The sequence below is a fragment of the Acipenser ruthenus genome, chromosome 60 (genome assembly GCF_902713425.1).
Source record: "Acipenser ruthenus chromosome 60, fAciRut3.2 maternal haplotype, whole genome shotgun sequence".
Taxonomy (NCBI): Eukaryota; Metazoa; Chordata; class Actinopteri; order Acipenseriformes; family Acipenseridae; genus Acipenser; species Acipenser ruthenus.
Window position 1 is genome coordinate 286,568 of NC_081248.1, and position 18,289 is coordinate 304,856.

Here is an 18,289-nt window from a genome sequence, read left to right on the forward strand (position 1 = left end):
TATATATATATATATATATATATATACAGTACTGTGCAAAAGTTTTAGGCAGGTGTGAAAAAATGCTGTAAAGTAAGAATGCTTTCAAAAATAGACACGTTAATAGATTATATTTATCAATTAACTAAATGCAAAGTGAGTGAACAGAAGAACAATCTAAATCAAATCCATATTTGGTGTGACCACCCTTTGCCTTCAAAACAGCATCAATTCTTCTAGGTGCACTTGCACAAAGTCAGGGATTTTGTAGGCATATAGTCAGGTGTATGATTAAACAATTATACCAAACAGGTGCTAATGATCATCAATTCAATATGTAGGTTGAAACACAATCATTAACTGAAACAGAAACAGCTGTGTAGGAGGAATAAAACTGGGTGAGGAACAGCCAAACTCAGCTAACAAGGTGAGGTTGCTGAAGACAGTTTACTGTCAAAAGTCATACACCATGGCAAGACTGAGCACAGCAACAAGACACAAGGTAGTTATACTGCATCAGCAAGGTCTCTCCCAGGCAGAAATTTCAAGGCAGACAGGGGTTTCCAGATGTGCTGTCCAAGTTCTTTTGAAGAAGCACAAAGAAACGGGCAACGTTGAGGACCGTAGACGCAGTGGTCGGCCAAGGAAACTTACTGCAGCAGATGAAAGACACATCATGCTTACTTCCCTTCGCAATCGGAAGATGTCCAGCAGTGCCATCAGCTCAGAATTGGCAGAAAACAGTGGGACCCTGGTACACCCATCTACTGTCCGGAGAAGTCTGGTCAGAAGTGGCCTTCATGGAAGACTTGCGCCCAAAAAGCCATACCTCCGACGTGGAAACAAGGCCAAGCAACTCAACTATGCACGAAAACACAGGAACTGGGGTGCAGAAAAATGCCAGCAGGTGCTCTGGACTGATGAGTCAAAATTTGAAATATTTGGCTGTAGCAGAAGGCAGTTTGTTTGCCGAAGGGCTGGAGAGCGGTACACGAATGAGTGTCTGCAGGCAACAGTGAAGCATGGTGGAGGTTCCTTGCAAGTTTGGGGCTGCATTTCTGCAAATGGAGTTGGGGATTTGGTCAGAATCAATGGTCTCCTCAATGCTGAGAAGTACAGGCAGATACTTATCCATCATGCAATACCATCAGGGAGGCATCTGATTGGCCCCAAATTTATTCTGCAGCATGACAACGACCCCAAACATACAGCAAAAGTCATTAAGATCTATCTTCAGCGTAAAGAACAAGGAGTCCTGGAAGTGATGGTATGGCCCCCACAGAGCCCTGATCTCAACATCATCGAGTCTGTCTGGGATTACATGAAGAGAGAGAAGCAACTGAGGCTGCCTAAATCCACAGAAGAACTGTGATTAGTTCTCCAAGATGTTTGGGCCAACCTACCTGCCGAGTTCCTTCAAAAACTGTGTGCAAGTTTACCTAGAAGAATTGATGCTGTTTTGATTTAGATTTTTCTTCTGTTCACTCACTTTGCATTTAGTTAATTGATAAATATAAACTATTAACATGTCTATTTTTGAAAGCATTCTTACTTTACAGCATTTTTTCACACCTGCCTAAAACTTTTGCACAGTACTGTGTATATATATATATATATATATATATATATATATATATATATATATATATATATATATATATATATATTGTAACATGGCAGGGAGGGGGTTAATATCCTCCCTGCCAAAAACATAATTTTGTAATTGTTTTATTAGTTAATTATGACCTGCACCTGGCTGTTGTATACCATCAACCGGGCCCTCCACACAGCAGCGCTGAAGGGACTGCCTGCTCTCTTTATATACCCTGCACTTGGCTCTAATTTACAACAGCCAGGTGCAAGTCATAATTAACTAATAAAACAATTAAACAATTATGTTTTCGGCAGGGAGGATATTAACCCCCTCCCTTGTGCTTGGGACCATTGTCCTGCTGAAAGGTGAATTTCCTCCCAAGCTTCAGTTTTTTAGCGGACTGAAGCAGGTTCTCTTGCAGTATTTCCCTGTATTTTGCTCCATCCATTCTTCCTTCAATTTTAACAAGATGCCCAGTCCCTGCTGATGAGAAGCATCCCCACAGCATGATGCTGCTACCACCATACTTCACTGTAGGGATGGTGTGTCTTGAGGCATGGGCAGTGTTAGGTTTTCACCACACATAGCGCTTTGAGTTTTGGCCAAAAAGCTCCATCTTGGTCTCATCTGACCACAAAACCTTTTCCCACATCGCAGCTGGGTCACTCTCATGCTTTCTGGTAAACTCCAGACGTGCTTTCAGATGGTACTTTTTGAGTAACGGCTTCTTTCTTGCCACCCTCCCATACAGGCCAGTGTTATGCAGAGCTCTTGATTTGGTTGACTGGTGTACCATTACTCCACTCCCAGCCACTGAACTCTGTAGCTCCTTCAAAGTGATTGTTGGCCTCTCTGTGGCTTCTCACAAGTCTCCTTCTTGTTTGAGCGCTGAGTTTTGAGGGACGGCCTTTTCTTGGCAGTGCCTAGGTGGTGTGATGCAACTTCCACTTCCTGATTATTGATCCAACTGTGCTCACTGGGATATCCAAACACTTGGATATTATTCTGTACCCTTTCCCTAATCTATGCATTTGTATTACTTTATCTCTAACTTCTGTAGAATGCTCTTTGGTCTTCATTTTCCTTCAGATTCACAGCCTGACCAATGATCCTTCAACAGTGGAGTTTTTATCCAGAAAATGTGACAGCAACTTTAATGGTTCACAGGTGGAGGCCAATGGTAAGGTAATTGTGTCCTCGTTAGGGCAGTTTCTTTCATCGGTGTAAACTGGGAGCTTCCACAGCACAGGGGTTGAATACTTATGCAAGCAAGATATTTCAGTTTTTTATTTTTCTTACAAATATTTCCCAACATAAAACCAGTGTCACCTTACAATAATTGATTTTGAGTTTCAGTGTTTTAAAATAAAATATCAAAGAGAACGAAATTTCAATGTACCATTTGTAATTCAGTAATATGAGAGAATTGGTCAGGAATACTGAATACTTTTGCAAAGCACTGTATATATATATATATATATATATATATATATATATATATATATATATATAGACACACACACACACACACACACACACACACACACACACTGCACTCTGGTTTATAAGAATCGCTGATAAAATTATCAACCACATATAGGTGATCAAAACCACTGGGACAAAATTATTTCTATGCCAACCAATGTAAAATAATCCGCTTGTAATAATCAAGCAATCCGCTTAGAAGAATATTTTTGGGGCAAATTGACTACATGTAATACGGTACTTGATCAAGTGCAATGACGTGTCCAGTCAACAAAAGCTGTTTTTGAATTTGATCACATCTTGCGTGATTAGGCCCGTACGCAGTGTGGATCGTGCAGTGATGCAAGAAAGACTGCACTTTGTAAATCAGATGTCACTGCGCCACCGAGGAAGAAGGGGCGGGAGAGCCGCTGGCTTCACACAGGGCACACGGGGCGGGAGAGCCGCTGGCTTCACACAGGGCACACGGGGCGGGAGAGCCGCTGGCTTCACACGGGGCGGGAGAGCCGCTGGCTTCACACGGGGCGGGAGAGCCGCTGGCTTCACACAGGGCACACGGGGCGGGAGAGCCGCTGGCTTCACACAGGGCACACGGGGCAGGAGAGCCGCTGGCTTCACACAGGGCACACGGGGCGGGAGAGCCGCTGGCTTCACACAGGGCACACGGGGCGGGAGAGCCGCTGGCTTCACACAGGGCATACGAGGCGGGAGAGCCGCTGGCTTCACACGGGGCGGGAGAGCCGCTGGCTTCACACAGCGCACACGGGGCGGGAGAGCCGCTGGCTTCACACAGGGCAGGAGAGCCGCTGGCTTCACACAGCGCACACGGGGCGGGAGAGCCGCTGGCTTCACACAGGGCAGGAGAGCCGCTGGCTTCACACAGGGCACACGGGGCGGGAGAGCCGCTGGCTTCACACAGGGCAGGAGAGCCGCTGGCTTCACACAGCGCACACGGGGCGGGAGAGCCGCTGGCTTCACACAGGGCAGGAGAGCCGCTGGCTTCACACAGGGCACACAGGGCGGGAGAGACGCTGGCTTCACACAGGGCAGGAGAGCCGCTGGCTTCACACAGCGCACACGGGGCGGGAGATCCGCTGGCTTCACACAGGGCACACGGGGCGGGAGATCCGCTGGCTTCACACAGGGCGGGAGAGCTGCTGGCTTCACACAGGGCACACGGGGCGGGAGAGCCGCTGGCTTCACACGGGGCACACGGGGCGGGAGAGCCGCTGGCTTCACACGGGGCACACGGGGCGGGAGAGCCGCTGGCTTCACACAGGGCACACGGGGCGGGAGAGCCGCTGGCTTCACACAGGGCACACGGGGCGGGAGAGCCGCTGGCTTCACACAGGGCGGGAGAGCCGCTGGCTTCACACAGCGCACACGGGGCGGGAGAGCCGCTGGCTTCACACAGGGCACACGGGGCGGGAGAGCCGCTGGCTTGACACAGGGCAGGAGAGCCGCTGGCTTCACACAGCGCACACGGGGCGGGAGAGCCGCTGGCTTCACACAGGGCACACGGGGCGGGAGAGCCGCTGGCTTCACACAGGGCGGGAGAGCCGCTGGCTTCACACAGGGCACACGAGGCGGGAGATCCGCTGGCTTCACACAGGGCAGGAGAGCCGCTGGCTTCACACAGGGCACACGAGGCGGGAGAGCCGCTGGCTTCACACAGGGCACACGGGGCGGGAGAGCCGCTGGCTTCACACAGCGCACACGGGGCGGGAGAGCCGCTGGCTTCACACAGGGCAGGAGAGCCGCTGGCTTCACACAGGGCACACGGGGCGGGAGAGCCGCTGGCTTCACACAGGGCACACGGGGCGGGAGAGCCGCTGGCTTCACACAGGGCAGGAGAGCCGCTGGCTTCACACAGCGCACACGGGGCGGGAGATCCGCTGGCTTCACACAGGGCACACGGGGCGGGAGATCCGCTGGCTTCACACAGGGCAGGAGAGCCGCTGGCTTCACACAGCGCACACGAGGCGGGAGAGCCGCTGGCTTCACACGGGGCGGGAGAGCCGCTGGCTTCACACGGGGCGGGAGAGCCGCTGGCTTCACACGGGGCGGGAGAGCCGCTGGCTTCACACGGGGCGGGAGAGCCGCTGGCTTCACACGGGGCGGGAGAGCCGCTGGCTTCACACGGGGCGGGAGAGCCGCTGGCTTCACACGGGGCGGGAGAGCCGCTGGCTTCACACGGGGCGGGAGAGCCGCTGGCTTCACACGGGGCGGGAGAGCCGCTGGCTTCACACGGGGCGGGAGAGCCGCTGGCTTCACACGGGGCGGGAGAGCCGCTGGCTTCACACAGCGCACATGGGGCGGGAGAGCCGCTGGCTTCACACAGCGCACACGGGGCGGGAGAGCCGCTGGCTTCACACGGGGCGGGAGAGCCGCTGGCTTCACACGGGGCGGGAGAGCCGCTGGCTTCACACGGGGCGGGAGAGCCGCTGGCTTCACACGGGGCGGGAGAGCCGCTGGCTTCACACGGGGCGGGAGAGCCGCTGGCTTCACACGGGGCGGGAGAGCCGCTGGCTTCACACGGGGCGGGAGAGCCGCTGGCTTCACACGGGGCGGGAGAGCCGCTGGCTTCACACGGGGCGGGAGAGCCGCTGGCTTCACACGGGGCATACGGCCGCAGAGTAGACTTAACCAGAACCTAAAGCTAAGAAGAGTCATCACTAAAAAAAATAAACTAAACTTCAAAACATGAAATTAGATAAAAAATGAATTAAATCAAGTTATCTCCGTGTTTATGACTGAACTCAAGAGTTCACTCCTTCCTCAGGCAGGCTGAAAGAAAATATGGCGCCTATTCCTATGTGCAGTCGTATTTATCTCCTGGGGCGGAGACGACACCCAACGCAGACGGGGCTCTTAACCCTTTCCAGCAGACGCGCTCTAATTTCATTGAAAAATTCATGATGACAAAAAGGTCATTTCTCAGCCGTCCAATCAGCTATCTTGTTTTTTTTGTGTTTGGGTCATTGCAATGACCACGGGTCGTGTCATTATACCATTGGTTTAAGGCTAGGATGGGTGTGGCATATATTATTTTGAGTTTGAAGACGAGTCTCACTGACAGCGCCATTACGACTGAGTGGACAGCGGACTCGAAGTTCTTTATCTACAATTCTACAATTCTAGGACTGATAAATCAGCACATAATCTAAAAGGTAAATACTTAAAATAGTCATATTGTTTTTTTCCTTATTTTGTTTTTAAAACTTTTTTTTACTTTGTGTATATGTGTGTAAAGAAGAGAGAGCGGCATGATTTAGCTGTAAGTTAGTTATTATTTAGCCATGTATTTTATCATGATTTATTTGTGTATTATTTAGTCATGAATATTTTGTTTTGTTTGTGCAAACAGTGAGTCTATTTAGTTGTAGTTGTTGTTATTAAATCAGCCATGTATTTTATTATTAGTTTATTTTATTGTCAGTTTATTTTTTCTGTGTGAAAAAAGATGGAGAATTGTTTATTATTATTATTATTATTATTATTATTAATTGGTATTTTAATGTTTTGTGTAGGTGTGTGTAAACCTGAAGATGGATGGAGGAGGGCTGTGACTGAGTCTTGATTTATTATTTATTGTAGTTTTGAAAATCAACATCTTAAATCTTAATTTTGTCTAAGTTTATTTTACCTTGTAATTTGCATCTATTTAAATAAATAAATAAAATATTGTGTGTTGTTTCTTCATTTTTATACTTAAATATAGTTAAATATTTCAATAACAATAATATCTCAAACAGGGTAATAATGTTTCCAATAAGTTTTTGGCAAGTCTTAGGCTTGGCTGGCATTTGCCATTTCACAGGTTGATTTTTTTTTTTCTAAAATTCCATACATTATAAAACCGTATCTAGCTCTGAAACTGTTCAAGATATTTCAATTCTGATTTCAGATTTGAAATCCTTGAGAAATTGTGCAGCTACCGTATACTCTAAGTTTTTTATGGAATACTTGGAAAAAGGTTGACATTTGCAATTTTTTTAAAATATTTGTACATCTTTTTTTTTTTTTCAAAGAAAAAAATATGATGAGTAGCTCATATGGAAAAAAAATCACCCCACAACAAAATAAACCAAATTACTGAAAAGATCTACTTAATGCCTTTCTGTAGGTGTATTGGGTTTAAATTTCTGATTTACGGTTTAAAAGCTACAAGCAAGTGTTCATATTCATAACCAAATATGGACATTTTCCGTAGGCAGCATAGGGTTAAAGGAGCATCTTTGATAGAAGTGAGCGGTAATACGGGCTGGAAGAGGTTATATCCTATTATATAATGGTTACATTTCATGCTTGAAAGGGAACAGATAGGAGTTATAGAAATGAATAATAAATCAACAAGCATATCAGCCTCTAGCAAACAAGTAGTAAAGTGAACCAGTACCTGGTGCAGCAAGAATCGATTCCCAGTCTAGAATCTTCTCACAGGACTTGAGCACAAGGTCTGTATTCCAGTCCTCAGTACAGAAGAATGGATAGAGTTTCTCATTGGGATTGAACTCCATGTCAGTGAAAGTGTAGATGTGAGATCTGGTCTCCACATTGTAAAAGGAGAGCTGCCCTTCCTCATAATCCAGATACACCCCCAGCTTCTGGGGCTTCAGGCTCAGGGGGAGGGGGGTCCGGGGGTCAGTGAGAGCAGTGAACCCACCTCCACTCCACCACCTCACAGTCCAGTAACCCTGCTGGGGGGTCATGCTGAACTCCCCCTTCCTCGGGGCAGACTCTCTGCTGACTCCTAATCTCCAGTCTGTATTCCCCCCCACCTGCACCTGCCAGTAGCGTCTCTTCGAGGTGAAGCTCTCCCTGCTCAGCACACAGCACCAGTAATCAAATCTCTCTGGATTGTCAGGGAGACTCTGCCGTGTCTCTCCCTCTCTCACTCGTTTCCCCTCCGCAGACAGGATGAGCTGGTGGTGTGCTGTATCAGGGTCCAGAGTCACATCAACTGTGGAGCAGAGAGGAGACATTATTATTATTATTATGATGGAGGGAGAGAAATGGAGGGAGGGTATGAGGGACGGTAATGATGGAGGGAGGGAATGTATGATGGAGGGAGGGTATGATGGAGGAAGGGTACAATGGAGGGAGAGTATGATATAGGGAGGGAGGATAAGGATGGGAGTGAGGGAAGGTAATGGAAGGAGGGTAATCATGGAGGGAGGGTAATAATGGAGAAGGGATGGAATAGATGGAGGGAGGGGAAATGATGGATGGAGGGAGGAAGGGAGGGTATGATGAGGGAGGGAGGGTATGATGACAGAGGGAAAGTATGATGCAGGGAGGGTGGGTATGGAGAGGGAATAATGTAGGGAGGCAGGGGGGGTAACGATGGAAGGGAAGGAGGATAATGAAGGAAGGTAGGGTAATGATGGAGGGAGGGTAATGATGGAGGGAAGGTAATCATGGAGGAAGGATATGATATAGGGAGGGTAATGGGAGGGAGGGAGGAAGGATAATCATGCAGGGAGGGAGGGTAATGATGGAGGGAAGGACGGAAAAGATGGAGAGGGTATGATGAAGGGAGGAAGGGTATGATGGGAGGGAGGGAGGGAGATGATGGAGGGAGGGAATAATGTAGGGAGGATGTGAGGGTATGATGGAGGAAGGAAGGGAAGGGCATTATGGAGGGAGGGAGGGTATGATGGATGGGAGGGTATGATTCAGGGAGTGAAGGTAACGATGGAGGGACGGTATGATGGAGGGAGGGAATAATGTAGGGAGGAAGGGAGGATATGATGGAGGGAGGGTATGATGAGGGAGAGTATGATGGCGGAAGGGAATGGTGGCGGGAATTAAGGAATGATGGAGGAAGGGAGGAGTGGGAATAATGGAGGGGTATGATGGAGGCAGCGAAGGAGGGTAGATGGAGGGATGGAGGAAGGATATGATGGAGGAAGGGAATGAGGGAGGGTATGATTGAGGGAGGGAGGGTATGATGGAGGCCGGGAGAGTATGATGGAGGGAGGGTATGATGGATTAAGGGAGGTGAGGAATGATGGAGGAAGGAAATGATGGAGAGGGTATGATGGAGGGAGGGAGGGTATAATGCTTGATTTCTGTGGGTTTTTTTAGCCCAGCTTCTTTTCTCCACTACTTTAAAGAATTTAATTGATCCCTGTTGAGTAACAAACATGATTTAATTTACATTTTGTTTTCCTAAATACTTTCTAATTTCATGGCAGAAGTGACTCCTCTTTATTAATGTAAATACAGTAAAAGGGGAACCCAAACACCTCTACCTAACTTTATGCCAAACTACTCTTTTATAGTTTTCAAATTTAGGATTAAGAAATGGTTCATTTTTAGGTTAAAAGTACATTTTTCACACTTGGGTATTTCCGTGACCAATCGGCTTGATGACGTCAGAGTGAACCGATTTTCATAGTTCTGACTGTTACCATTGGTTTTCGCGGTGTACAGCATATGAGACAGCTAATTAAACTTATCATTATGCCCTGTCGATGTGTCGCAGGTGGTTGTAGCAACACAAACGAAGGCAGATTTAAACTGCACAAGTGGCCAAAGCATCCAAAGGTTGCCAGGGTGTGGACAGCATTTGTCCAGAAAACGAGAGCCTTGTGGAGGAAGCCGACAAAATGGTTGCACTTGTGCTCGGCCCATTTTGAGGAGCAGTGCTACGAAACAACAGCGATTGCTAGGTCCTGTGCTATCCTGCCTCGACAGAGTCGATGTGTATCCCACAATTAGACCAATGGTAGTGAAATCAAGACATTCTCGTCATAAATGTGTGAGCCTCTCGACCAAACACGGCTGGCTGAGCGGGTCTGATTTCGATACCAGTGAGGGCTTGTCTGCGGGTATGCCGGCTTATGTCACCGTCAGATTTACTGGTGTCAGCTGCCGTTTCTTCCAGATGGAAGATCAGCATTTCGAAAGAGAGAATAAATGGGTGAGTAACAGTGTCATATTGCCCCTTGCTTTATGTATATTTATGTGTTTATTTACAATATTTGTCAGCAGACCCGGCGAGTATATATTAATACTATTATATTAGATAAGGATACGGTATGCAAAACGTTAGAAAAGAAACAAGCAGAAGTACGAATTTGTATTTAAAACTGAAATAGATCTACAATTATTATTAATAATAATAATAATAATAATAATAATAATAATAATAATGCCATTAAAATACTTCAAAATGCTTGTGCTACAGTCAGCACACAAGATTAATCTATGATACTGGTATGACAGATTACATTCTATAAATATAGCTATATCTTACAGGTGTTACAGGAAATCTATGATGCCACAGCTACTCCAATTACAACTGAAGGTGACAGATTAGATGAATATGAGTTTGAGAGCTGATGCTGGAGCTGAAATTGGCGTACGCCCCAATGTCAATTCAATAGGTAAAAAAAAAATGTCCATGTAAAAAAAACATTTACATACCAGTGATTTTTTATATTCTCTTTTGAGACAATGATGCGGTATGCAAAACGTTGCAAAATGAACAAGCAGAAGTACCAAAAATGGTCTCAGTTGGAATACAGTGTGAACTCCTCCAACCACCCCGAGGAAGATGATTCAATTGCAGACACAGACTCTGATGATACCAGATCTGTTGAATCCCTAGAATGTGATGATCCAGACTACAAGGTTGAAGAAAATGAGTTTGATCACTCGTTTGAAATGTAGTAGTTTTCTTTTTTTTTTGGGGGGGGAGGGGGGTTGTTGTCGTATGGAGACTTTCCTTGTTTTTTGCAACAAGCACAGTCAAGAGCAAGCTGTTACCCAAATCAGAAGCACGTTACAAGATTGATTTCCCAAAATTCAAAAGGGGAGAGCACACAGCAAGTGCGTTTTTTTTTTTATTTGGACCCATTCAAAACTACATTAGGGTCAGAATAACTACATTGGTGGTTTCAGTATTAATGGAGTAAACCTCTGTGGTAAATGTCTGACACACCTTGACTAGATGCTGATTTAAAAAAGTCAATATTTCTTGAAATGGCTTCATATGTATTCTAATGCATTACATTTTTAGAAAAAAATGTAATGGTGATATGAGCAACTTAAAGCCCTTGTTACACGAGTCAATTTACTAGCAACTTTTATCGCCTGCGACCAAATCCCGTGAGGATTGCCCCGTGTAACAGCCCTGACAACGTATTGTCAACTTTCTGGCAACTGCGTGGCAACGCGATTGCTTGAGTGGACAGCAATCCTACTCCAAGCAACAGGGTCCAGGCAATATCCAATCAGAGCACTGGTGTGTGTCACGTGATTCTGTCTGCTACAGTGAAAACAACAGTTGGCATGGAAACGAAAGCCGCAATTACCTGGACTCATGAGAAAGAAATACTTCTCATAGAGTTTTATGAAGGGTGGTCAACACATCGTTATTTTGGTAGTGGACTGTTTTGATAACAACCAATGCTGGGACTAGAGTTACTTTTAACAAGTTTTTAAAACTACTTAAAATCTTTGTCCAACTATCGTTAACTACGCCCCGAACTGCACCGTTGTTCAGGTCTCTCCTTCTTAATATTAAAAATACCTTTGTATAAAAGACAGCAATAATAATAATAATAATAATAATAATAATAATAATAATAATAGGGGAATAAAAATGTAGCTACTGTAACTCTGCTAAACCGATGTCCATATTATGTTATTTTGTTACCTTTTTTTAAACCGTTACTCCGCAGCACTGCGATAATATAACCATAAAAGGCAGGGTTTTTTTATTATTATTATGACTGATATATATTTTACAGCATTTAAAGAAATTAAGAATCATCGTTCATTGTTATCTACGTGTAGTACTGTACGTTAAATTGAGTTTTACATATTTGGTTTATTTGCTTTTATTCTGTAAACGTTACTACTTTATTATTATAATTATTAGTTGTTCAATTATTTAAAGATGACAGTAATACTAAATAGTTGTACTGATGCTTGGTATTTGTAAGTATATGACCTGAAAACCAGAACCACGTGACGTAGTTCTTAAATATGATTGGATATTGCTTGGATCAAAGGCAATTTCAATCGAATGCGAGTTGCCTGTTAGTTGTATCGTGTAACAGGTCAAATCCCCCACGGTGACGTCACAGGCAACATGTTGCTACAATTTATGTTGCCAGCGCATTGACTCGTGTAACAAGTCCCATATATATTCAGATAAAAAATATATTTACATAGTCTTTTATATTAAAGAGAATGTTGACCGGTTCAAAGATTGTGTTTTCCATGGCCCAAAATGGGAACAAAGTTTGTCCATCTAAGGATGTGCCACCTTCAATGTGCCATAAGTACAAAAAAAACATCAAAGGAACAAGCCATCCTTAAGCACAAGAGCCGATTTAAAAGTGGACATTAGAACCTGTGACACATGTTTTGGACATTTCTGGAGAAACTGAACTGAACAATTGTTTTATTTTTAAATTGTTTATTTTTAAAATTGAATTATATTTGTTCCAAAGACAACTGAAATCCTCTATATGTGCCATTCGGGCTAGGAAACGTCTCCCTGATTTTTAAGACCGCACATGCAGGCATAACTCTGCGGACATCTCTGCCAAGAAATCTCCAACACCAACGGCAAAGTTGATGATATGCCAAATGGTGGTATTTCCTGCAACAGCAAATGGAGTATAATTAGTTTAATAAAAAAGTGAGAGGTTGATGTTTTTAATTTTACTTTAAGTATGTTCTATATCCATATGCAGTTTACTTAATGATATGGCATCAGCAGCAGAAATTATTGTATGAAATGTACTATTTGTAATACATACTTTTTTAAAACACATACTCAGCACTCAGCCTGTCTTTTTTCTGAATCATCAGTGTTGTATTGTTGCCTGTATTAGTAGAATGTAGTATCCAATACACCATGGTTAAGGCACACTGGGTTGGAGTCTGGGTGTTGGGTTATACATTTCTGTGGAAAAGTCTAGTTCTTCACATTTTTCACGTGTTCTCTCAAGTTCCTGGCAGCAAACACTTTCTCTTGTTGTGGCCATTGGCTGGCAGTTACCACAGGAGCACCTGAGAAAAAGAAAGAAGTTTCACATTTGCTGATAACTTTCCTTGACTCTCTCTGTAGGAAGACTATCACAGTTGTAATAAAAAACAGTTGGACTCAATTATATATCTTTCATAAGTGTGTAACATCATATTCAGAAGGAGCTTCAATGTAGCACACCCTTATAAAAAAGTAGTATACTGCAAGTATATTGGGTCAAAATATTATGGTTTTAGTATACCGTTAGTATACTTGTAGTATATTAGGCTTACTTTTTAACCTCAATGGATTGCACCGAGTGAGAAGGTATTTTCACTCCAAGAATTCCACACAGAAACAAAGTGGCACGGCTAATCTCTCTAAAGTAACAGGTTACAGCGCACTGTATCACCTGATTGCAATGTAAAAGGTACTATTTTAATGGAAACGCATCATTAATTACACCATTTTTTCTTCTATTTCTGCATTTGTATTATCTGCTAAGTTTAAAAAGAGGTTTGTCTCCAGACAGAACTTGTTTTACGAAATAAGCATTTGTGTTTCTCTCAAAATATGTGATTCAGTGCAGAGTGCATTGCAGTGACTGCAACCTTTTCACCATGAAAGTAAAGCGATCAATTATCTTTATATACAGTGGTTTGCAGAAGTATTCACTCCCTACCAATAATGTCACATTTTGCGGAATTACAAATAATGTCTTAACAGTTTTTCAAACTAACTTTTTTTTTTATTCAAAGCTGTAATGGTTAAATTTAACACTGTTATATGAGGAGGTTAAATGTCAGCAAAACTTGCAAAGAACATGTACAAAATGAAATATACTGGTTGCACAAGTATTCAGCCCCTTAAGTCAGTTCTTGGTAGAAAAAACTGAAATTGTTTGGACATCACCAGATATCCTTGATTTAATTAAGAAATGGACATGGATTAACAATGCTAGTTAACAGTTATAAACGGGAGGTAAAGGGAACAGAAATAAATGTTGAAAAGTACCAAGCCTATAACAAGAGTATTTAAAAGAAAGACATTTAACGAACATAAATAACAATGAAGGTAAATAATAATAATAATAATAATAATAATAATAATAATAATAATAATAATAATTTGTTTTGCAATCCATCATAATAGGAAGGGTAGGTCACCTCTGCAAGTGTCAAGGAAGTGGGATATTTAAACCACATTTTATTAATTTGGCTGACGCTTTTATCCAAAGCGACTTAGATTTATACCAATATATACAGCTGGGCACTTTTTACTAGCAATGTGACCCAGTGATGTAGGCTACCTTGCTCAAGTGTGCAAACAGCAGTGCACCCGGGATTGAATGTACTGTAGTTGTTTTTTTAATAACATTAAATTACATTTAATAAAAACAGATTACTTCAGATCAATTGGCATGCAGTTAGTTTATACACGTGGTAGTAGTAATACAAATAAAACTTACCAATCTGTTATGTAGGCGATCGCCTTCATCGATGTCCGACTCGCTTTCGTCAGATGCGTTGCTTTCGGTTTCACACGGCTCAAATTGATATGGCTGTATGCCACACACAGCAACAACGAGCCCGCTGTCATCAAGAACACTGCCCTCCCCATTACACTCATCGTTTTCATTAACTTCTGAGGTAGTACAGTCAGTGAAATCACAGCTTCTCATCAACGTGTTTTCAATAATATTCACCATCTTTTCAGCCACCGAGTTCACTCTGTGACATCACAAGTCAGATTTCACCATCTATTTCCTTGTTGGATAGAAACCTACTGGAACGCTATTTGTAACCCAAAAAGCAGTCATAAAAAACTCCAATATTTGTGTTTTTATATCAAATCAGAATAGGAAGATCATTTTTTTGCATTTGGGTTCCCCTTTAACGACTGTAATAAAGTGTGTCCAGCAGAAAATACTTTATTGTTCATTCTACCTTTAATAAAAAATAGTCACTTAACATGCTGCAATCTTGATTATATGTTCTGCTTGTTAATCAATAATTAAGGCTTGGCCGATTTAAAAGACCATTTAGTTGTTTCAACAGAATCTTTTTTTATTTTTAATGAGATCGTTTTATATGAACCCGTTTCTCAGCTGTGATTGAGCGACACGAACAGCTCAACTAGGATCAGCTGAATTCGTAAAGGACAGGAGAAAAGCCGAGGTACAAAAACTGAAATCAGAATCCCAACCTATAGGACATCAACTGGGATATGCATCCCCTTTGAAGAGAACAGGAGAAGGATAGAGGGAGGGGTACACTCATGAGAGGAGAGGTGCAGACAGGCTCCAGATTGGGACACTCTTAATAATGTGTAGAAAGAATGTCTGTACCAAGTTTCATCCCAATCAGATCAGCAGTTCTCTAGATGCATGTCAAAGTGTAACATATGGAGCCCTGCAGTGTCTACATGTGATCTTCACTTCACAGTGAGTTCACAATCTGGGGCATTATAACTAAACACACTTTCTCCTCTCCTTTTCAGTGTTTCCTTTGGGAGGCACACAAGGCTGGCGTTGCTGAGCTGGGAGTGCACAGAGGTTTAAATGGGGCACAATGTAAATATAGATGTAAACACAGTGAGTGAGACGGGGCTCCTCGCTGTTCTTTTACCCTCCACTGTGAAAGGAATCCATTGAAGAGACACATACCTGCTGAGCTGAGGATCCACTTCCATTCTAGAACACAGAAATAAAGAGAGCATTATTTTACAATCACTCCTCCTGTACTTTCTACAGTTCAGAAGATGTGCAGCACACACTAACCGGCAGGGCTGTGCTGGGGTGAGACAGGCTGTGGATTTCCACACAGTCTACATACCTGATTTAAGGACCTCGCGGCTCATAGACTCTGTGAAAAGAAGAGAGCTGGATTACATTCTGAACACTGAGGTGTAAAATCACCTTTTGAATACCACTGAATAATAGATCACTCTGTATCAAGCAAGTTAGTCTAACTGTAACTGACATAAGATATCCTGGAGCAGGTCCAGTAGTGATGGTCTGCATGCACACATGGAGTTGTGGGCCCAATTCTGAAGAGATTCTGAAACCATGATTTCACTAGACAGACAGAATTATAGAAAGCTAACAGATAGAAGAACAGAAAGCTAACACAGGCACACAGACAGATAGAAGGATAGAAAGCTAACACAGGCACACAGACAGATAGAAGGATAGAAAGCTAACACAGACACACAGACAGATAGAAGGATAGAAAGCTAACACAGACACACAGACAGATAGAAGGATAGAAAGCTAACACAGACACACAGACAGATAAAAGGATAGAAAGCTAACACAGGCACACAGACAGATAGGACATGAAGTTTTATGGTAATTCTGAAAATAAAAACCAATTCTTACCAAGTTCCTTACGAAGGCACTTAGCAGCTAAAAAAATGAATCAGACAGAACAGTGTGTGGTTATTTCAGCTCCAGTACAGATTAAAATGAATCAGACAGAACAGTGTGTGGTTATTTCAGCTCCAGTACAGATTAAAATGAATCAGACAGAACAGTGTGTGGTTATTTCAGCTCCAGTGCAGATTAAAATGAATCAGACAGAACAGTGTGTGGTTATTTCAGATCCAGTACAGATTAAACTGCAGTATAAAAAACACAACCAGTTAAATGAGCAGGCTGTCCATGTAAAAATGAATCTGCTGTCTTAAGTACATAAAACATCAAATCTAAAATTGCTACAATTTTCAACATCCCTCCATAAAGAAATATTTATATTCCTAAACCTTTGTGTCCAAAAAACCACAGCTTTTTTAAAATTTCAATTTTAATAGATTAATTTATTTAACCAGGAGATGTACCCATTGAGACCAGTGTCTCGTTTACAAGGGGGTCCTGGAAAACAATACACGGACAATTACAATGTATATAAACAATAGCAATGTAAAAATAAAAAAATTGCAATGCATATAAACAATTGCAATGTACAGTGCCGTAAAAAACTATTTGCCCCGTCTGATTTTCTGCAATTTTGCACCATTTTAACATTGAATTTGGTCAGATTTGTTTGTGGGTTGTAGTAGTATATAGAGGGAGTCTGAGAGAAAAAATGACACCAAAGTTTGGTGCTTCTTTCATTTGTTTGGTGTGCAAGGTAATCAAACATGCAATCTTCAGATGAGAAAAAGTTATTGCCCTCCCTAGTTAACTCAATCCAATTAAAGGGATAATTAGGGTCAGCTGTTTGAGTACTTTGGTTAACAACCAGGCCTGATTTGGGCCAGCCCTGCCCAATATAAATCTGACTGACTTTGGCCCTTACCATCAGAGTGAAATTGTCAGCACACAGGTTCTAGAGGCACATCATGCCACGAACAAAAGAAATTCTGACGACCTCCAGAAAAAGGTTGTTGATGCTTATCAGTCTGGAAAGGGTTACAAAGCCATTTCTAAGGCTCTGGGACTCCACCGAACCACAGTCAGAGCCATATTGTCCAAATGGAGAAAGTTTGGGACAGTAGTAAATCTTTCCAGGAGTGGCCGTCCTGCCGAAATCGCTCCAAGAGCAAGGCGTAAAATCGTCCAGGAAGTCACAAGGAACCCTAGAACAACATCCAGGGATCTGCAGGCCTCTTTCGCCTCGGCTAAGGTCAGTGTTCATGACTCCACCATCAGAAAGACACTGGGCAAAAATGGGATTCATGGCAGAGTAGCAAGGCGGAAACCATTGCTCACTAAGAAGAACATGAATGCTCGTCTCAAGTTTGCCAAAAAGCACCTGGATGATCCTCAAGAGTTCTGGAACAATGTTCTATGGACAGATGAGTCAAAAGTGGAACTTTTTGGCCGACATGGGCCCCGTTATGTGTCTGGCGAAAACCAAACACTGCATTCCACAGTAAGAACCTCATACCAACGGTCAAGCATGGTGGTGGTAGTGTCATGGTTTGGGGATGCTTTGCTGCATCAGGACCTGGATGCCTTGCCATCATTGAAGGAACCATGAATTCTGCTCTGTATCAGAGAATTCTACAGGAGAATGTCAGGCCATCCGTCCCTGAGCTGAAGCTGAAGCTCAGCTGGGTCATGCAGCAAGACAATGATCCGAAACACAGGAGCAAGTCTACACCAGAATGGTTGAAGAACAAGAAATTTTAAGTTTTGGAATGGCCTAATCAAAGTCCAGACCTAAACCCCATAGAGATGTTGTGGCAGGACCTGAAACGAGCAGTTCATGTTCGAAAACCCACAAACGTCACCGAGT

At 43.3% G+C, this 18,289-nt stretch overlaps 2 protein-coding genes across 10 annotated transcripts in view; both read right to left on the reverse strand.

Annotated features, from left to right (window-relative positions):
- Window positions 1-18,289, reverse strand: part of LOC131725054 (butyrophilin subfamily 1 member A1-like) — an 80,598-nt gene that overhangs the window by 20,619 nt on the left and 41,690 nt on the right. For 7 of the 9 annotated variants that reach the window (XM_059018473.1, XM_059018472.1, XM_059018475.1 and 4 more), the window contains 4 exons: window positions 16,429-16,455; window positions 15,884-15,913; window positions 15,715-15,741; window positions 7,458-8,021 (listed from right to left, as the gene is read on the reverse strand). In XM_059018473.1, the coding sequence (XP_058874456.1) occupies window positions 7,458-8,021; window positions 15,715-15,741; window positions 15,884-15,913; window positions 16,429-16,455 (648 nt within the window). The remainder of the gene's footprint in view (window positions 1-7,457; window positions 8,022-15,714; window positions 15,742-15,883; window positions 15,914-16,428; window positions 16,456-18,289) is intronic. The other 2 variants (XM_059018477.1, XM_059018478.1) reach the window with 2 other exon arrangements.
- On the reverse strand, window positions 8,038-14,511 carry LOC131725056 (uncharacterized). The gene is made up of 2 exons (XM_059018493.1): window positions 12,858-14,511; window positions 8,038-12,680 (listed from the first exon to the last, which is right to left on the reverse strand). Exon 2 carries the CDS (start codon window positions 9,207-9,209, stop codon window positions 8,226-8,228), a length of 984 nt encoding a protein of 327 aa, XP_058874476.1. The 5' UTR covers window positions 9,210-12,680; window positions 12,858-14,511; the 3' UTR covers window positions 8,038-8,225.

What these genes read in the sequence shown, in the direction of transcription:
- LOC131725056 (XM_059018493.1), bottom strand. Translation starts at nt 9,209, where the DNA reads ATGTTTGTTACTCAACAGGGATCAATTAAATTCTTTAAAGTAGTGGAG.